This window comes from Suricata suricatta, chromosome 9 (assembly GCF_006229205.1).
Source record: "Suricata suricatta isolate VVHF042 chromosome 9, meerkat_22Aug2017_6uvM2_HiC, whole genome shotgun sequence".
In the NCBI taxonomy this organism is placed as follows: domain Eukaryota; kingdom Metazoa; phylum Chordata; class Mammalia; order Carnivora; family Herpestidae; genus Suricata; species Suricata suricatta.
Window position 1 is genome coordinate 10,603,639 of NC_043708.1, and position 22,038 is coordinate 10,625,676.

At 43.8% G+C, this 22,038-nt stretch overlaps 1 protein-coding gene across 2 annotated transcripts in view; it reads right to left on the reverse strand.

The window, feature by feature from the left end:
* GOLGA5 (golgin A5) overlaps positions 1-6,766 on the reverse strand; it is a 33,668-nt gene extending 26,902 nt beyond the window's left edge. Inside the window, exons 1-2 of one of the 2 annotated variants that reach the window (XM_029951489.1) lie at positions 6,616-6,765; positions 3,711-4,284 (exon numbers count right to left, since the gene is read on the reverse strand). In XM_029951489.1, coding sequence (XP_029807349.1) covers positions 3,711-4,254 — 544 coding nt within the window. In that variant the 5' untranslated portion in view covers positions 4,255-4,284; positions 6,616-6,765. Of the gene's footprint in view, positions 1-3,710; positions 4,285-6,615 lie in introns of both variants that reach the window. The other variant, XM_029951490.1, reaches the window with a different exon arrangement.
* Positions 6,767-22,038: the final 15,272 nt, after the last annotated feature.

The following is a 22,038-nucleotide window of genomic DNA, read 5'->3' on the forward strand; positions in this document are numbered from 1 at the left end:
ACAAACAAGTTCAAGAACAGCCAAACATTCTTGACAGACCAGCTGGGATAAACTGATCTAGGAGATATCAAAACACTCTAAAACTACATGAAGTAAGACAGTGTGGCATTGGCACAAAATGTCAGGGTGACACTGCAGGTTGACAGGGAAAGGAAGTATTTTCAAAAAAAAATTTTTTTTATGTTATTATTTATTTTGAGACAGAGAGAGACAGAGCATGAGCAGGGGAGGGGCGGAGAGAAAGAGGGAGGGGAAGTATTTTCAATGAACAGTGCTGAGGTAACAGTATGGGGAAAAAATGGAACTAGATACCTACTTCACACCATCTAAAAACCCCAAAACTTTAACTAACCACATAAATATGATAGGCAAAACTATAAAACCTTTAGAATATAGGCAAATATCCTTATGGTCTTAGGACAGGAAAAATTTTTCTAAGACAAAAAAACCCCACAAAGGAAAGATTGATAAATTCATGTACATTAAGAACTTCATTGAGGCAACATGGAGAGAAATGGGGCGGGGGGAACCAAGGAAAAACTGAAGGAGGTAGAGAAAGAATCACCATCTGGAACATATAAAGAATGATCTAAGAATCAATAAGGAAAAAGATAAATGATCCATTGGAAAAAACTGATCAAAAGACTTGAATAGCACTTCCCAGAACATGAACCCTGTAGAGTTAAATATCTGAAAAGACCTCAACTTCATTAGTAATGAGGAAAACACCACCACCACACCTGATTAAAACATCAAAAGTCACTGAAAATATCCAATGTTGGTGAGAAGGCAGAGCAGAAGCAATATTAACCACGGCTGCTCAGGTACGAATTGGTACACCCTCTTGAGAAAACAACTCTGGTGTGTACCACCAAACCGGGATCCCTGTCACATTCTAGGACCCAGCAATTCCATTTACAGACAATTCTAGGCACCCTGGGGCACTGCTTCACAACCTAGGGTGATTCAGCTCCCGAGGGACATTTGGCTATATGTAGATATATATCTATAGAGATCTAGAGAGAGGGAGGGAGAGACAATTTTGGTTGTCACAATTGGGGATGCTACTGGCATCGAACGCGTTAGGAGGCCAGGGGTGTGGCCTCCTACAACAAACATTTATTCCACCCAGTGGTTCCAAGATTGAGACCCTGCCCTAGAGAAACAAAACTTCATCTTTGTAGCTCCCAGGTATTAACTGGTTCTAACTCATTTCCTTGTCAACCAGGTTTCCTTTGGCCCATCCTTTTCAATGAAATGTAAGTGGTTTTCCTTAGAAGTAGAAAAGCACTGTCAATTGTCTTTGAAAGATCGCTATTAGCATCACATTGCTACGGCCCTTAACAACTTATACACCTCCCCCCAACCCCCATCAATCACCTGGAGAAAAAAAGAAATCATCAGATGCCCTGCCTCCAGCCCCAGAAAACCTGACTCAAGAAGTCTGGGGAGACACGCAATGATTCACTTTTTATTTATCACACAAGTGCTTCTGATGCACGCTGCCCAGGGACCACTCTTTGAGACAGAATGATATATATGCATAATGGGTGTAAACGTGTAAACAGAGGCATACAAGGGCCTCACAAACAGCTCCCAACCTTCTTTCTGCCTTCATTTTCTCTCACTGTCCGTCTCCTACACACTGTGCCCAGAACAACTACTCTACCAAACATGTACAAAATCTCTGCATTGAATGCTGTCTCCAATCCCTCTTCTTTTTCCCCTGGAAATTTCTACTCATTCTTTGAGACTCAACTCAAATGACAGACCTCCTGTGAATCTTTATCTGAATACCTCAGTTACTTTCTCCCTAATTCCTCCACATTACTCTGACCATGTTTCAATTACTGTATTTATTTTACTTTATACTAATATACTATACATACATTGGTTTTAAAATTCTTTTGAGAGAAAGTGAGAGAGAGGTAGAGGGAGAGGGGGACAGAGGATCCGAAGTGGGCTCTGCACGGACAGCAGTGAGCCCAACACAGGGCTCGAACTCATGAACTGTAAGATCATGACCTGAGCCGAAGATGGACCCTCAACTGACTGAGCCATCCAGGTGCCCCATAAATTATGTTTACAGGTCTCTCTCACTGTCTGGACCCTGTTAAGGAGAAACTTAGGAGTGTATGTACATAATTAGTCAACTGTCACTAGATGATCCAGTCTCGAAAGCCCTTAACACTTGCCTCTTTACCACTTTATCTGGACAGATTTTATTCACCAACAGCCAGGACTATGGGAGAAGCTTTAATATTTAAGAAAATAACAAGGGGTACCTGGGTGGCTCAGTCCGTTAAGTGTCTGACTTCGGCTCAGGTCATGATCTCACGGTTCATGGGTTCAAGCCCCCGCATTGGGCTCTGCGCTGACAGCTCAGAGCCTGGAGCCTGCTTTGGATTCTGTGCCTCCCTCTCTCTCTGCCCCTCCCCTACTCATGTTCTGTCTCTCTCTGGCTCAATAAACATTAAAAAAAATTAAAAAGAGAAAACACATTTCCATTAATCATCAACTTTGTAAAGAATCTCTGCAAGAACCTACCATGTTTACGCTATTTTTAAATGGTTAGTAGGTACTGGAATTAGCCACATCCCCATGTTAACCTCATTTTTGCAGGTGAGATCTACATATAGAGGTAATTTCAAAGCAACGAGAACCAGAGTTCTAAACTGGTACTTCACTACCAGGTCAATGCCTTCAACCCTTCAACTCAGATGGAAGGTCAGTCTCAGCTTTATTTCTGAAGGATGCGAGGGATAAAACGCACACACACACACACACACACACACAAACTCACACGCGCGCGCACACACACACACACACACACACACACACACACAGAAAAAGCCCTCACAATCCAGAATATGTGTGAGGTACAGCGTCCTATTTTAAAATCCCAGAAAGAAATGAAGTGAGATAGTTCCAAGTCCAAAATTATGTTTGCTTTCACATTTCAAAATTGTCTTTTTTTGTAGTTTAAAATAGCTTAGAGAGGGGCACGTCAGTGGCTCAGCTGGTTAAGTGTCCGACTTCAGCTCAGGTCATGATCTCGCGATTTGTGGGTTCAAGCCCTGCATCAGGCTCTGTGCTGACAGCTCAGAGCCTGAAGCTGATTCAGATTCTGTGTCTCCCTCTCTCTCTGTCCCTCCCCCACTCATGCCCTGCCAATCTCTCTCAAAAATAAATAGGGGTGCCTGGGGAGGCTCAGTCAGTAGAGCATCCAGCTTCGAATCAGGTCATAATCTCACGGTTTTTGGGTTAGAGCCCCGTGTCAGGCAGGCTCTGTGCTGACAGCTCAGAGCCTGGAGCCTGTCTTCCGATTCTGTGTCTCCCTCTCTCTCTCTGACCCTCCCTTGCTCATGCTGTCTCTCTCTTTCTCTCAAAAATAAATTTAAAAATATTTTTTAAAAATTTTAATAAATAAATAATTTTTAAAAATTTTAAATAAATAAAATAGCTTAGAGAATCATCGTGGGCTGAATTTCTTCGATGCTAGGCTGGGCAGTTACCCAACAGACAGCATTCAAAAGTCCCTATTATAACTGTATATTAGTCGCTTGCCATGTTGAATGCCACATTTTCAGAGGCTGCCACCAGCAGGGCAAGGTGACAAAACAGAGGTTGAGAGACGTTACCAGAACATTCTGGGCTATGACACATCCAATTCACTTAACTCTAAGAGAAACAGAGGGCTGATTAACTACCATCGCCTTGGCTCCTAGAAGGACTCTCCTCAATGGGTCTGACGGCGGTCGAGCTGGTGTTCACAGAACCGACGCTTGCTGTCCGAGAACTCTGAAGGGCAGGAGTCTTGCTCCTTTCTTTTTTGATTTCCACCCTCCCGGTAGGCTCCTTCTGTGAACTGTTAAGAAAGTCAAACAGCAGCTCATCGTCAGGTTCCGACTTTTTTCTTCGAACAAACTGGGAGGAAGGCCTGAGGGCAGATGTGTTTTCAACAGAATGGGAGGCCTCCGCTGCTGTCCTGGAGCCGACTTTCACATTCGCGGTGCCAGCCAAGATGGTGGCTTTCTGATTTCTAATGTTATCAGCTGCCGAGGAAATATAAGCAGCTTTAGATCCAGTCTGATAAGTCAAATCTGTATTTTGCTGAAGTTCGGGATAGTCGGCATTTTTGTTATATGCAATATTGCTGGTGTTCTCTTTTCTGCTGAGAGCTGTTGCAGCCCCTTGATCCACTCGATTTAAAAGATCTTCCGCCTTTCCAGCAAGATCGGCAAACCAAGACATGACGGTAGCAGAATAATCCTATTGGGGAACCTGTAGAAGGAACATACAGTGATCAGTATGGCCTAACAGCAGTGCACAGCAGTGACGACTGAGCTCCAGAGCCGGACAGTCCTGGACTGAAAGCCTAACGCAGCCTCTTACAAGCCACATAACCTTGAGCAAGCGACTTCACCGAAACTGAGACACTGCACCTAGAAAATGAGGAAAATAAGCGTATTCGCATTACAGGACAGATTTAAGATGAAATAATATATAAAAAACTTGTTGCAAAATGCCTGACACACAGTAGACACTATTTTAGTACTGCTATTACCATAATGATTACAGCGGTCACTACTGTTATAATTCCTCTAGTTCAACAAAAGGCAAATGTTAACGTAGCGAACGTAAGTAGCAAATAATCAATATAGTAAACTTTCAGTACCAACCAAGTAGAAAGAATTCCATGAAGTTTGTTTTAAGGTACTAAAACTTGAAGAAACTTTGGATTGATACTAAATCTACCTTCATGTTTAAACACAGCACTATTATGGATAATCTGGATGGGCACATAATCTAAGGTATGCTTACAATAATATACATGCTCAACACCTACTATGTGCACACCAGCTAAGTTCAGAATTTAAAAAAAATGACTGCAGAGCCATTTATTTGAAAATTGATCTGAGTACTTTTTGGGTGGCAGCATGAATCAGAATGCTGAAATAATTAGTCCTTATAGATACAGAAGTGTACTCAAAACATCAACAACCATTTCTTGAATGTGCACATTGTTGTGCCTGGAATGCTGTTTCGTCATGAACTCTCTTGTTCTCAGTCTCCACCTGAATGTCATGAGCTCCAAAACACAGTTCTCTTTCTTTCCATCTAGATTCTATGAGGCTTTTCCCTCACAACCTTTCATGTTTTATATGATTTTTTTCTGTCTCTTCCTACTGGGACAGGGGAGGAGGGGAGTGGCTGGATGACCAGGTCTGTTTTGCTTACCACTGTGCACACAGCAGGCACCCATAACTACTGCTGGATGTAGTTTGTATGTCAAACGCCATACAAGCATTATCTTTAACACAAAATGTTCACAACCACAGTATGCAGTAAGCAGCAATGCTCTTTTTTCACACATGGGGAAAAGATTTAGAAAGATTCCCAGAGTTTCCATGGCAGTTCAGCAACTCAAATCTAAATCAGCCAAACCCATTTTTTTTCTTTTTTTAAACTGCTGCCTTTCCCATCTAGCCTCTCAGTATCTGAATAACCTCAAGAAGAAACTCTCCCTCTAAACCTGTTCCTTACAAGATGGGGCTATTCCGGGGCGCCTGGGTGGCTCAGTCGGTTAAGCCTCCGACTTCGGCTCAGGTCAGATCTCACGTTCGTGGGTTCCAGCCCCGCGTCAGGCTCTGGGCTGACAGCTAGCTCAGAGCCTAGAGCCTGCTTCCGATTCTGTGTCTCTTTCTATCTCTGCCCCTCCCCCTCTCATGCTCTGTCTATCAAAAATAAAAAGCATAAAAAAATTAAAAAAACAAGATGGGACTATTCCACACCGCTGTGTTTGTTTCGCAGTTTATGTGACCTCACGAAAATGGAGGTGTGACGCTCTGTAACATACAAAACTCCTTACACATGTAAAGTACTATTCTCAAGCAGACCTTGGTGGCGATTGGGCGGCAAATGATCCTTACTAATTAAAGCAGCCAAAATATACTTATTAACCCCCTATACCTCGCCTCCTATTTTAAAGTTAATAGGGCTTTAAAACAAAACCCCATGCCTTAATGTGGATTACCCAATTAAATACAAACATGGGTCCTGGGCACTTGCCAGCACCCTGGGGACTGACAACTCCAGCGGACTTCAGAGGGGCAGTGCCCTCAAGTAGTTTCTCAGGCACCGCCCCAGGAAATGGCCCAACAGGGACGACGATGGGAGAAGCAGAGGGTGGCAGTGCGCGGGCTGGGGATGGGACCGCAGACAGCAGTGGCAGGGCCTGCTTCGAAGGCCAGGTGTCAACACAGAGGAAGGGAAGCCGGAGGTCAGTCAGTCGATCCCAGGGAGTTTGTCGTCAGTGGATCTCAGGTAGGCGAGTATAGACAACCCCCCCCACCTCTTCGCTCCCCACCCACCAGGCTGGACCTCTGGAGGGGGAGGAGCTGCCAAACCAGGCTGGGGGCGGAGGGAGCGAGGAGAGGGGAGCACACCAAACAATGCCGGCTGAGGCCCACGGGGGCTCCCCTGCCCTCTCCCTCCGCCCCCTAAAAGCGTAGAGACCAGAGTCTCCGCGTAGGGGACGCCAATCCCGCGCCTACAGCCGTTAACGCCCTAGGCGGGCCCGTCCGGCCCACTGGGCTCACGCTGCCGCCTCACCTGAGGACTCTGGAGCGACTGCACCGCTGCCTCGTCGCCCGCCTGGGCCGCCCCCCACCTCGGCAGCCGGCGGCGAGAGGGCCAGGCAGAAGAAACCTGTCCCGGCCCCGTCGCGGCCCGGCTACTCTTCCGGGAGACGTGGAAGGGCAGCGAGGACCCCAAAACAGAGTGGCTTCCGAGTTGCCTGAGCGGCCCAGGGCCGAGAGTAGCCACCTGGAGGCGTCAGGCGGTGGCGCCGGCGGCTGCGGGGGCCTCGCTCCTGGCCACGCCCTTCTTCCGCCTGGTGCGTGTGACGTAGCTCTCCTCCGTTGGACGAAGGTCTGCACGCGGCCGGCATAACATTGTAGGTCACGCCCACCGGGGGCGGGACCCTCGGCAGCACTGGAAGGCGACAGAGGCGGTGCCCCGCCTAGAAAGAATTTGAGGCGCGAGTTGGGCGGGGTGTGAGACGCAGGTGGACCCCCCGCCTTCACCTTTCCCTCTTCGCCTGCGGGTTTTGCTTATGAGGATGCTGCGGTCCCAGGGCAGGAGATGGGAATACAGAAAACAAGATCGTGAGTTCATGGAGCTTCCTTTCTAGTGGCAGAGACGGATATTAAAGAAACCAGCGACCGAACACAATTTTAAGCGCTCTCAAAGCTGTAAAAACAAAAAGGGACAAGTGACTGGACGTGGAGGAAACACTTTAAATAGTGTGATCAGGAAAGGTCTCTCTGAAGAGATGACATTTAAGCTGAGACCCCAAAGATGGAAAAGACCCATAAAGGGTCTTTCCATACAGCTGTATTGATAGTTCATAGAATACTTGAAATTAGTCCAAGATCCACATTCAGTAATTAAATACTCAGCTCCTCCTATGGTGCACAGGATTGGGCTAATTTGGCTCTAATTGTTGACAAGCCTACAACATAGTCCCATACATCCCCATTTTCAGGTTGAGGAAACTAAGGCTCAAAGAGGTTAAGTAACTTGTCTAAAATCATCTGCTAGCCTAATGAAGAGTCCACAGTACTCGAAGGCCTATGCCCTTGGACTCAGTGTTTTATTTTCTCCAGTTGAATATTGGAAGTGATTACAACTCCTGTTTCTCTTCTTCTTAAGTCAGGTTTAGCTCAGTTTAGTAAATGGAAAAACTTTCTGCAGCAGCTGGGAGTAATAATAATATCTAACAGATCTTGAGCCCTTATTAAGTGCAGAATATTGTTATACATCTGATGCGCTTCATTTCATTTAATTCTTACAACTATAGGGAGGGTGCTGTTATTATTCTTTGGTACGGTGGTCTTGTTCTCAACTTTTACGTAGCTCTTCCTGTTAAGGATTATACCTCACTACCTGTCCTAGGTGATTGCAATGTTTCCAGTAAGAGGAATGTCCTTTCTATCCTCGCTGAGGTCAGGCTTGATCTTACGACCTGCTTTGGCCAATGGAATGTGAACAGAAGGCCTTTCGCCACATCTGAGCAAAAATGTTACGAGTCATTATATTTCCATCAGCTCTCTTGATCATTTTCCTCTCTCATGAGAATGGCTAGTCCAGATATGCCTGCTCCCTCCCCCTGGGTCCTGGAAGGAAAAAGATGCAAAGCAGCCCACATTTAACATGTCACAGGAGTGAAAAATAAACCTTTGCTTTTAGATGGCACTGAGGTTAGGGACTGTATTTTACACAGCCTTACCTAATGAAATATGATTAACACATACCCCCTTTTTATAGATGAAGACACTGAGAGTCAGAGAGATTTAGTTACTTTCCCATGGTCATTGTGTGGTACATGCTGGATAGCTAGTTTGTGCAAGCATGCCCTGAATGCCCCTGTTAATCACTATCTTGCAAATGTAGAAATCTTGTTCTCTGTCCATATTCCTATCATCCAGAAGAACAGCAGAATGTGTTGTTCAGTGTTCCAGGTCAGGGCCATTGGGGGCGGCCAACCCAGAGAGTCTGCCTTGTAAGAAAGATTGTCCACATGGCAGGCCTTGATCTCCTTGAAACTCTGACCATCCAAGGAGGGAAGGGCCATTGATAATCGCTAAGTAGCTGTGATATAAAAACTTTGTCTAGTCAGCTGCTCCTGTGTGTAAATTACCCCAGTAAACCTATGTCTCAATCACTATCTCCAGGTCTTTTCTCTGACCTCATCAGACCATCACCTACCCTAAGCTTAGAGGCCGCTAGGATGCAGCTGCACAGTCACACAGGGAGTAAGTAATACATCTGGGACTCAAACCAGGTTACTGTGGCTACAGAAACCATGCTTTTAACCCCTGAAGGGGGTGGGGATAAAAGAAGTTGAAGCAGAACCAAATCTCCGTGTCAAATCTATTAGCAGTGGGCAAGCCCCCAAAAGAATGTTTCAAGAATTTTCACATAAACTCCCTAAGAGAGTCAGCATATAGGGACTGCCACCCAGAAGTCATTGGAGCCCGGCTGGATTAGCCAGAGAGCACAACCAGGAGAGAGAGGTCACAGCCTTGTCCAGTAGGTAAGAAAATGTACTCTTTTTGTGTCCCTTTCTCCCTGTCCTTATGCCACCAGAGGAGCTAACTCCTCAAAAAAGAAGGGAGAGGAGGTGTGTGAGGATCAGATGGAGGACCAGATGGAGACCCTGGCCTCCACTCTGAGCCTCTAGAGTGCAATCAAGCTCTTCTGCCCCAGGGGGAGCAGGGAGGCTGCTCCTCCAAGGAGGAGCACTTGAAATAGAGTTTAAGAATCTAGTGTCAACAGACCTGCATTGTGACTTTGGGAATGGCAGAGTGAGGAACTCAGCAAATCCTATCCCCATCAATGGCAACGATGAGATTAGACAAAATTGTGATAAAAATCATTTCAGCTCCCTGGAAATCAATCAGAGGCATAACACAATTTAAGAAGTATTTATTCAAGTAGAGCCGCTAAACTCTAGCTAGAAGAGTGAGGGTAGGTGACATTTTAGCCCAGAGAAATCCCTAGAATCCCACCAAAGTTCCAGTGAGGTTGCTCTACTGGGCCTGGGAAACCAGCAGCTTGGCACAGGAGAGGGCAACTTGATTTGGAGTGGCTCCAGAAAACCCTTATGACCCAGGGGAAGCCTTTATTTGGAACTCCAACATTGCAGCTGCCCAGGGGTGCAATACTGACTGAGCCAACAACTGACCGGAAAGCCTCCTAGAAGTTTAGTAGGAAGATCTAGGGAATGAGACCGCCATAATGGGCTTTGATAAGCTCCTGCGTTCTCTGGCGGTCAGGGAGGAGGCTGTTTGCAAGGCTGTGTCAGCTCAGGAGAATCTTGAGAGACCCTGGCTCTCTTATCCTGGCTCAATACAAAGCCAGATACAGAGGAGACACTCAAAAACCCAGTAGAATTAAAGGCAGTTTGCAAGACTTTTGAATGACTCATCACATATAGGGGATAAGAATAAAAGTTGATGTCACATCAGGAAGAGTAAAGGACAGAAGGCAGTGGAGTGGCATATTTGACAGGCCAAAGGAGAAAAAAAACCCCTGGGAAACAAGAATTCTATAACAAAACCACCCTTCAAAAATGAAGGCAAATACTCTTCAACAGGTGGTGTTGGGAGAGCTGGACAGCAACATGTAGAAAAATGAAACTAGACCACTTTCTGACACCATTCACAAAAATAAACTCAAAATGGACAAAAGATCTGAAGGCGAGACAGGAAACCATAAAAACCCTTGAGGAGAAAGCAGGAAATAGCCTCCTAGACCTCAATCGCAGCAATTTCTTCCTTGACACATCCCCAGAGGCAAGGGAATCAAGAACAAAAATGAACTACTGGGACCTCATCAAGATAAAAAGCTTCTGCAAGGCAAAGGAAACAATCAAAAAAACTAACAGGCAACGACAGAATGGGAAAAGATAGTGGCAAATGGCATATCAAATAAAGGGCTAGTATCCAAAATATACAAGGAGCTCACTAAACTCCATACACGAAAAAGGAATAATCCAGTGAAGAAATGGGCAGAAGACCTGAATAGACACTTCTCCAAAGAGGACACCCATGTGGCCAACAGGCACAAGAAACGATGCTCAGCGTCATATGGGAAATACAAGTCAAAACCACACTGAGATACCACCTCACACCGGTCAGAGTCGCTAAAATGAACAAATCAAGAGAATATAGATGCTGGCGAGGATGTGGAGAAAGGGGCACCCTCCTACACTGTTGGTGGGAATGTAAACTGGTGTAGCCACTCTGGAAAACAGTGTGGAGGCTCCTCAAAAAACTATCGATAGAACTCCCCTATGACCCAGCAATAGCACTGCTAGGGATCTACCCAAGGGATACAGAAGCGCTGATGCATAGGGGCACACGTACCCCAATGTTCATAGTGGCACTTTCTACAATAGCCAAATCATGGAAAGAGCCTAAATGTCCATCACCTAATGAATGGATCAAGAAGATGTAGTATATATATATACAATGGAGTACTATATGACAATGAGGAAGAATGAAATATGGCCATTTGTAGCAAAGTGGTTGGACCTCGAGGGTGTCATGCTAAGCAAAATAAGTCAGGCAGAGAAGGACAGATACCATATGTTTGCACTCATAGGTCTAGCAGGAGAAACCTAACAGAGAACCATAGGGAGAGGAAGGGGGAAAGAGATGGGGAGAATGAGGGACACAAATCATGAAAGACTATTGAATACTGAAAACGAACCATGGACTGAAGGGGGGGGGGAGGGAGGAAAGGGGGTGATGGTCATGGTGTGGGGCACTTGTGGGGAGAAGCACTGGGTGTTACATGGAAACGAATGTGAAAATAAACTATTAAAAAAAAGAAGGCAAATAAAGACATTCCCAGATAAACAAACACAGAATCTGTGGCTAGTAAATCTGCTTTAGGGAAATAAATAATATATAATATATAATAAATACTAAAGGAAATCCTGCAATCCAAAGGAATGATAACCAGGTGGCAACCTGAATCTAAGTGAAGAAATTAAACAGCTCAATGTTAAATACTAGGACAACTCGGTCTTAATAACTGAAAGTGACTGAAAGCTCTAGACTCCGGTGAGATCATCTCAAGGAAACTATCATTCAGAGGAAAAACTGGGATCTCCTACAAATCAAAATCTAGTTGAAGAGAATGAATGGAAGAAATTGAATCACTTCCTTGCGGTGCCCCAGGTGAATCAGGACTTTCTAATAAACTGGATACACTAAAGTCTCAAGAGTGTTTGCCACTCCCGGAAGTAAAACTGTAAGCTCCTTGTGGGGAGTGGCTCCCCTTCTGTGTCTCCCACCTGAGTAGCATCACACAGCTGTTTCTGCCCCCCAATTCTTCTCCTTCCTGGCATTAATGCAGGTGTGGCTCCATGAGGGAAGGCGGGAGTGTCTGTCTCGTCTGTGGCTGGATCGTCAGAGCCTCAGAAAGTACAGAGCACGGACAGATGGTCTGACATATTGAGTAACGAATGAATAATAATGTACAATAATAATGTGACTATCAATTATTTTCAAGTGCCTTAATCTCTCTGACTCTCAATTTTATCGCAAAACAATTGTATCAGACTCTAACAAACTAGAATATATTTAGGCTGAAAGTCAGAAAGCCTTTGCTCTGATCGTAGTTCTACTTCCTAGCGGTGTGAGCCTGGGCAGACTGCCTGCCCCACATCGCAGGCTTCATTTTTGAGATGATTAGTTGAACCAGAATTGATGGTCATAAGTTTGCAACCTCAACTGATGGCTTTTGCTTTGTTTGTTTTGTCTGGGCCACAGCCAAATGTTTGATTTAAAAATCCACAAATGTACACTCATGTTGTGTTAACAAGAGTGTGGAGAAATAGATATTCTTACATATTATTAATAGAAATGTAAATTGATACAACCTCTGTGGGGGGAGGCAATGTAGAAATGTATATAAAAATTTAAAATGCATGAATCCTTTGTTGAGTTTAATATCCCCCTGGAGAAAAAAACATGAATCTTGGGGCACCTAGGTGGCTCAGTTGGTTGAGCATCGACTCTTGATTTCGGTTCAGGTCATGATCCCAGGGTCATGGGATGGGGCCACATGTTAAGCTCTTTGCTGAGCACGGAACCTGCTTAAGATTCTCTCTCTCTCCTTCTGCCTCTCCCCTGCTCATGCTTGCAGGGACACATGCATGCATGTAAGCTCTCTTACAAAACATAAAAATAAAATAATGGATCTTATTCCCTTTCTGGTTTCTTTTTTTAATGTTTATTTTTGAAGGAGAGAGAGGCAGAACGTGGGTGGAGGAGGGGCAGAGAGAGACAGAGACACAGAATCTGAAGCAGAGTCTAGGCTCCGAGCTGTCAGCATGAGAGCTGGACACAGGGCTCGAACTCACAAGCTGTGAAGATCATGACCTGAGCTGAAGCCAGACACTTAACCGACTGAGCCACCCACACGCCCTTCTTATCCCCTTTCTATAGACCGCATGTTTGTGTACCCCCCAAATTCATACATTGAAATTCTAATCCCTAATGTGATGGTACTGGGAGGTGGGGGTCTTTGGAGGTGATTAGATCATGAGAGCAGAGCCCCCATGAATGGGACTATTGACCTTATAAAGTCCCCTTGCCCCTTCCACCATGTGAGGCTATAGTGAGAAGACAGCCATCTATGAACCAAGAGCAGATTCTCACCAGACGCTGAATCTACTAGTGCCTGGATCTTAGACTTCCCAGCCTTCAGAACTGTCAAGAGTAAATTTCTATTTCTTATAAACCACCCATTCTTGGTTTCTTTGTTATCGCAGCCCAAATGGACTTAGACACTCTGACGATTAAAATCAGTTCCAGGGCACCTGGGTACCTCAGTCAGTTAAGTGTCTGACTTCAGGTCAGGTCATGATCTCACGGTTTGTGGGTTCAAGCCCCACGTCGGGGACTATGCTGACAACTCAGAGCCTGGAGCCTGCCTTCGGATTCTGTGTCTCCCTCTCTCTGACCTTCCCCTGTTCATGCTGTCTCTCTCTCTCTCAAAAATAAATTTAAAAAATTTTAAAAATATTAAAATCAGTTCCAAAAGGGGCACCTGGGTGGCTCAGTTAAGCATCTGACTTCAGCTCAGGTCATGATCTTTCCGTTTGTGGGTTTGAGCCCTGCATCAGATCCTGGTTTGGATTCTGTGTCTCCCTCTCTCTATACCCTTCCCCCACTCGCACTCTGTCTCTCTCTCACTCTCAAAAATAAACATTACAAAAAATAATAAAAAATATTAAAAAATAAAAACAAAATCAGTTCCAAAAGGATTACAGATCAAAATGTGAAATGTAAAATAATAAAGCTTCTATAAGAAAACAGAACATCTTTACAACCTTGAGGCAGACAAAAAAACCTTTTATAAGACACACAAAATACTAACCATGAAAGAAAATGTTGATAACTTGGGCTTTGTAAAATAAAAAATTTCTTTTCATAAAAAAATTAAGAGAGCAAAAAATAGCCAGATTGGAAGAAGATATTTACAATCCATATATTTGAAAAGGACTTGTGTCCCACAATATGTAAAGCTCTTTTACAAATCAATAAAAAGGGACAATCAACCGAACAAAAATAGACTAATAACTTAAATAAGCACTTCACACACACACAAAAAAATTAAGCACTTCACAAAAGAGAATATATAATGGGCCAAAAGCACATGAAAAAGCTATTAGCCCTCAGAGAAATCACAATGAAATATCTTTATACAGCCGCCAGAATGGTTAAAGTGTAAAAAGATGGACAATATCAAGTACTGATGAATTCATGGAGTTGCTAAAACACACAGGCATTTCTAGTCCATCGCCTTAACCCCTCGGCCACTACACAACAGCCATTTCTGATAGGAATGTAAGTGGTAGAACCACTTTGGAAAACTTGGGCTCTGTTTATTAAAACTAAACATAGGTCTGTCACCAGCTAGATCCCAAGACTTGACTTTTCCTGCCCACCTGCTTGTACTCACCTTTGTCTTACATTTTTCTTTATGCTCTTCTTTCTGGCTTGCCTGAAAACACCCCTCAGGGGATAGTGACCACACGATACGAAGATTTTTTGCTGGCCAAGATCTCCCAGACCTTTTGAGCTAAACCCCAACTGATGCCTATGGAGATGGACCATGGAGTGACCCTTGGCATGATTGGCAATTACTTTTACCTTACTGAAATGCTAAGATCTCCCCCCGGAGGAGGAGCCTCAGCCTCATTTGCATAACATGCAATGTGTGTGCAGGCATGTTTCCTTAAGACACTTTATGCCCGCCTTGATGTAGATACATGACAAGACTTCCCGAGCTAAATATTCATCCTCACCCTAGACAAAAGGTGTCCGTTCACTCTCTGTCGGGGCATCACAGCTTTGGAAGCTATTCCCTATGACCCCCCTTATTTGCTGCTAATAAGGTTTTGTATCTGTTACTCAGCCAGGAGCGAACTCACATTGGTTCGGTTAGAGGTCTAGTCAATAATCTGGTGAAAAACACATACAATGAAAACTGAGAAACTGTAACTACATGCAGCAACATGGATGAATCAGAGTTGTGTTAAAGACATGGCGTCGAGTTAAAAGAAGCCAGTCCAAAGACTACATATTTATAATTCCATTTATACGAAGACCAAGGAGAGGCAAAGCTAACCTATGATTATAGAAGTTATAACCATAGTTCCCTTGGGACTAGGAGTGGTGAAGATGGAGGTTTCCAGGGTGCTGATAATGTTCTGCGTCTGGAGTTTGGTGTGGATTGGGGCACTGGGAGGCTCTGTCGCTTAAGCATCCGACTTCAGGTCAGGTCATGATCTCATGGTTCTTGAATTCGAGACTCGTTACGGGCTCTGTGCTGCCAGCTCAGAGCCTGGAGCCTGTCTTCAGATTCTGTGTCTCCCTTTCTCCTGCCCCTCCCCTGCTCATGCTGTCTTTCTCTCAAAAATAAAATAAAACATTAAAAAAAAACCACATGTTTTTTTGGGTCATCTGGGTGGCTCAGTCAGTTATGTATCTGACTTTGGCTCAGGTTATGGTCTCACAGTTCATGGGTTTGAGCCCCTTGCCTGGAGCCTGCTTCAGATTCTGTGTCTCCTTCTCCTCTGCTTCTCCCCCACTTTCTCGCTCTGTCTCTCTCTCTGTCTCAAAAGTGAATAAATATTTAAAAAAGAGAATAGGTATGGTTACACATGTAAATAGTGTTCATTAAACACTGTACATTTGCTAATTTTTCTTGCATGTATATCTCAATTGGAACAATTTTAAAAATACACATACTCTTTAAGAAGGTAATTCCACTTCTAGGAAATTATACCACAGATATGCTCATACATATGCACAATAACATAGAGTTATTAATTACAATGTTGCTTATATAATAGCAAATACTGGGAATGAGTTAAATGTCCATTGATTTAAAAATCTTGGCACATTCATCTGACGGAATGTTACACGCCTGTTTTGAAAAACCACACACACACGCAGAAGCTCTTAAGGAACTCTGAGATCTGAACAATATATATTAAGCTAAAAAAAAATCTGAAAAGAAAAAAAGTGATGTTCATATGTGCTATCATTTGTATAAAATATCTTTTATGTGTAGAATCTATCTCTTGAAGGTCACTTTCTATGCCTACTGGGGGGAAACTTGCCTGAGCATCGGGTGAAAGGCTGGTTTATTCTTTGACGAATTCTCTTTTGTATGCACCCTTTGCCCTCTTTGCCATGAGAAACCATTAGTTTTTGTAAATAGATAACATAATTTTTTTTTAACTTCAAGTACCGGAGGAGGCTGAGTGCACTCCCCAAGTCTTTGTGGTCCTGCCTACTAGAATCATCAGCTACTCTTCATTTCCATCCCCTGGCCAGCCTGTGTGGACATCACCTAGGAACTTTGTGACCCTCACTTGAAGGTGCCTGTCTTCTTCAGCTCCGGGGTTCTGTGGCTGTGACCCTGTTCAATGGATCTGAAAGATGAAATATGTGCATTTTCATCTTCCAGCAGCAGGAGGCACTGAGTACTTAGAATATACCTATGCATGTTTGAAGGTCTGTATATTTGATCTGGATTGACAACGAGAAGGAGGATTGCTGTGTTCTTTTGTTCATGGAGCACAGAATGTAATCTTTCTATGAACTGACCCTGAACGATGCATAGGAACTTCATAGTCCCGTAATTTTTATTGGTAGTTCCTCCAGATGTGACAGGCCAGTTCTGATTTCCATGTCATCTGGAATGCTAAGCTGCTCTGAGCCCCTGATGAAACCTCCTAGGCCCCTATCCATGCCCCTCCTTAACCTGTCTTTGTCCCTGCTGAGAGACCCCCAGCCCCCTTGTGACTCTGTTGGCAGCGGGGCTGGGTGGGAAAGAGGTCCTGGAAACAGCACATGCCTGGGCATCAACAAACAGCATTTTGTGCTTTACTTTGGCATCATGGACAACTCTATCTCTCAGGGCCTCAGTTTTCTTATCTGTAAAATGCGTCATTTAGTGGTTTTTAAGGTGTCTGGGAGTGATCATTCTGCATAGAATTTCCTTTCTTTAAAGGGACTCCTATGTCTACGAGCCATATATAAAATACATCGAAGTGGAGTCCTGATCGAGGAGTGTGGATGAAGAGGGTAGGCATGGGGAAGAGGGTTTAGAGAGCCCCACCCAGCCATCCCCTGACCCTGCCAAGAATCTACTGAGATCACTCACAGGAGCCCCGAGGAAGTTTAAATGTGTTTGCACTTGGCCTCAAGTAATCTTCAACTCCCTTCCAGCTCTGAAATGCTGGCATCCTGTGGACTCAGGAGAAACTTTCCCCTCCCTTAGCTAATAGAAGAATTTCAACTGAAGGCCTTTCCAAGAATAAAGATAATTACCAGAGATAAATTTTATCTGAGTGCCCTATGCATATGACAGGCCCACATCTAATTACCTAATGTCTGTGGTTTTATTGCCTCATAAAGCACATTCCTTCCCTTGAAGTCCCAGAACCCCGTCCTCTTCTTACTTAGGATGGACGTGCGCACCTCATTTTGCCTGACTGTCTTTGGGATTCCCATGCCTGTGTGGATTCCCCATACATATGGGATTAAATTTGATTTTCTCCTGTAAATTTCTCATGTCAAGTTGAATCTTAGCCCAGCTAGAAGGACCTGGTAGGGAACAGGAATCACGTGCCTCCCCAACAGCATGGAATTGTGTGTCCTCCTGAATTCGTATGTTGAAGCCCTGACCCCAATGTGACTGTATTTGGAGACAGAGCTTATAAGAAGGCCGTGGAGGTCAAACGAAGTCACGAGTGGGGGCTGTTTAATGGACTAGTGGGCTTTGAGAAGATACGAGGGCCTTCCCTGGCTGCCAGGTGAGAACGCAGTGAGAAGCCGCCATGCCTGTTTCTCAGCGCTTCCTTACCCCCTGGCTTTACCATCCCTCCATGTTTCTCGACTGAAGTAATTCCTGCCAGACGATGATTTTAGGATCCTATCGCCCCTTCCTCATGCACTAGGTCCCATTCCACCACAGGAAGTGCTTTTCTCTCTTCTTAGTGGATTCCTGTTTCAGTCAATGGAATGCAATCTGCTCCTCTCACTAAGTAACTGATTTTCCAATTGCCCTAGAATCTGGCTTCTTTGTCCCTTTGACAGGTCACTCCTATGAGTGCATGTCCTTGTTTTCTGACACCACAGCATGTGTCGGGCTCATCATACACCTCAGGCACCTCCCTTCTACACAGTAACTTCTCCAAGAGTCTCTTGTTCATTTTCCTAGGAACAAAACGAGGGCATTTAGGAACCAAGGTCTGAGTGCTGAGTTTTTTCAACTGTTACTTGCTATTTCTATGCCTCTCTTTTATTTTGCAAACCATGAGTTGAGCAATGCCCTCAATTCCAATCCAACACCACAAGGTTCATTCTAGATTCCTCCCTTTTAAGACTGGTAACTCTCTTTCCTGAGGATGAGAAATCTGCCTCCCAACATCCATTACTCTCAACATATTTATGTATTTGCTCAATCCCGCTTCATGTACGTGATCTCCCAGTTCTGCTCTGTTGCTGGCCAACTCAGCCACCTTCCTTTCTGAGGCCCCAAACACCAGGCCGCTGACCTGCTGGGCCCTTACTTGTTTGAGCCCTGACCGTTGCTGGGGCACCTCCTGACTTGGCTGTCTTCCTCACCCAAGCCTGCCCAATCCCGTGTCAGGGGGATTATTCTGTAATGGAGCAAAGAAGGAACATGGGGAGCCCATATGAATACTTCACATAAATAGAAAACAAAATTAACTTAAAAATAGAAATCCCTCAAATCAAAAGTCAAAATGAAACAAAATCTGTGTATTGAGCTGTGGTATTAGCTCACAAACAGAAACTATTTCATGTGACTTTAAAATTAATTTGCACATTCTCATAGATAAACACCCTAAGTATAGAAAGGGCTGCAAAAAAAGTTAATTAAACAGGTTTTAGCAATGGTCCAGAAAGTCTACTCCTTAGTGTGCCCCGGAGTCATGAACACATGTCCACACAAAACTTGTGCACGACTGTTTACAGCAACACTGTTCCTAATAGACGAATGAGAACACAAATATTCATCAACTGTTGAATGGAATAAAAATGTGGCATATCCATACAATGGAATATTATTCAGCCATAACAAGTATTGATACCTGCTACAATGCAGATGAACTTGAAAATATTCCGCTAAGTGCTTAACAAAATCTAAACACAAATGAACACATACTGCCTGGACACCTGGCGGCTCAGTCGGTGGAGTGTCTGACTTTGGCTAAGGTTCATGGTTGGAGCCCGGTGTCGGGCTCTGTGCTGACAGCTCGGAGCCTGGAGCCTGGAGCCTGCTTTGGATTCTGTGTCTCTTCCTTTCTCTCTCTGTCCCTCCCCTGCTCACACTCTGTCTTTCTTTATCAAAAATAAGTAAACATTAAAAAAATAAACCACATACTGCCTGATTCCATTACAGCTGACCTTTGATCAATACAGGTTTGAACTGTGCAAATCCACTTCAACACAGATTTTTAAAAAATAAATATAGTATAATACTATAAATTTACTTTCTCTTATGATCTTCTTAATAACATTTTCCCTCTAGCTTACTTTATTATAAGAATACAATATACACGTAACATATAAAATATGTGTTAAGCGACTCTTTATGTTATTAGTAAGGCTTCCAGTCAACTACAGGAGACTATTACTAGCTAAGTTTTTGGGGAGTTAAACCTTACACATGGAATTTCAACTGCATTGAGGGGGGTCAGTGCCTCTAAGCCCTGCATTGTTTGTTCAAGGGTCAATCGTAAATGAAATGTACAGAATAGGAAAACACAGTAACAGGAAGTAGATTCAGGTTTGCAAGGGGTGGAGGTGGAGGAGAATGGGGAGTGGCTGCCCATGTGTCTGGGGTTTCTTTCTCGGATGATGGGATGTTATCTAATTTTGGAATTAAATAATGGCATTGTAAAACTTTGTGCATATGGTAAAAACCACAGAATTGTGCGCTTTAAAAGACTAAATTTTATGGCATGTGAATTGTACATCAATAAAGCTGTTACTTAAAAAAGAGAGAGAGATAACCAGGCATGGAGGGCTTCCTGAAAAAACATTCTTATCAAAAATTAGAATCTAAATCTTAAGCCTTCAGGGAGGAACATGTTGACACCATGCAGGTATAATCAGCACAACCCAAAGTGAGAGACACTCTGTAGAACAAATTGATTTCCTCATATTAGAAAACTTTTGTAATGTTTATTTTTGACGGGGGGGGGGGGGGGGGGGGCGCGGAGGAAGGGCAGAGAGAGACGGAGACAGAAGCCAAAGCAGCCTCCAGGCTCTGAGCTGAAGTCAGATGCTCAACTGACTGAGACACCCAGGTGTTCCCCTCAACAAACACATTTAAAAATAAAAAACAAAACTATTACAGAAATGAGAGACACAGAGAGAGACCTATAAATTCCTATGTATGTATGTAGGGCTCTTACTTGGATATTGATTCAAACAAACAAAAGCAAAAAAGGTAAAGAAAAAGAAGGAGAAAGCAAGCAAGTAAGCAAGCTGGGGAAGTTTGGCTGATGACTCGATTTTGGTGATATTAGGGAATTATTTACTTAGGGTGATAATAGTGTTAAGATTATGTTTTTAAAAGGGTTCTTTTGTGTTGGTGACATAGGTCTGTATCCTGATATTATCTTATACATGAATCTATACATGTGATAAAGTTACTCCTTCCCTGAATGATAAAAGGCAAATAAGAGGCTCTGGGAGTTTCTTCACATAAAGTATTCCTAAGAGAATGAGTGTTGAATGTATTCATATACTCTGCATAACTTTTCATGGAGTTGTAAGAACATGAGTCTGAACCAAACAGACGCCATGACAGGCTTTAAGTTTCCCCTCTAAACTAGGTCTAAAGGTCAGTCTCTCCAGAACTATTAGGCGGTTACACCTTGCCCGAGGCAAGAGAGACCACCCTTGTAATACCCTTAACATTCCTAAGGGCGGGCCTAAGGCTAGTTACACCCTACTGAGGGTCCTGGGTCTACTCTGTGATTGGTTAACACTCTAAATGTTGTAATTGGATAAACCTGCTGTCAATAATATTGTGTAATAATAATTGGATCACTGTACGTATGTCACAATTTCCTGTAACTCCCCCTTCCCAAACTCATAAAAGCCCTACCCCACCTTTGCTCGGGGCTCTCGGCATGGATCCACCCCGCCCGTAAAGTCTGTGGGCCCGAGTTTAGGCCCCGGCGAGCCTAAACCCGTAATAAAGCCCTTTGCTTTTGCATGCGTGCTTCGGCCTCCCTGCAGTCTCTGGTTTTTTGAGGGTGATATTAAAATCTGGGTATAACAGAGTCAACCTCTGTCTACTCATTTCCGAAAGCATGAAGGTTATCCAGGAGTCTTCTTTTTGAATATAGTGCTTCGTTAGCCATTTATCACTTCCTGTTTTGATTTTTTATTTCTTCAGTCAGCAGTCTCACATTTAACCAAGTGCCTTGTTGCAGAAAAAGAAGGAAAAAAAGGAACGCTGGCTTCCTATTAACTTTTTTATTTTAGAATTCATGTTAATTATTGTCTCTGTATTTTGCTGAATGGCACAAGCCAGTCTTACTATTTGTGCAATTCCGGCCGGGTTTGGGGAAGTCATGGGTGCTAGGACACCAGCCAAAGAAAATAGTGGCCTTTGCCAATGTCTTTTCACGCTCATTGGGGGCTGAAGATAGGAGATGTGAGAATAGATAGCACTGACAGAATTTCTTTGATTTACTGAACCTAAAATTAAAAAAAAAAAAGCCTTATTTGGGAGAGGAAGTATAAGAAAATGAAAAAGGTGATACCAGGAACTTAATTCAACAAGTGATTCTGAGCGCATGACCTCAGATCACCCCATTTAGTCCAAAGTCTTAGACCCTTTCATTGGTAGCAACTTTTTATTGTTTTTATTTATTTTAGAGAGAGAGAGAGCATGAGC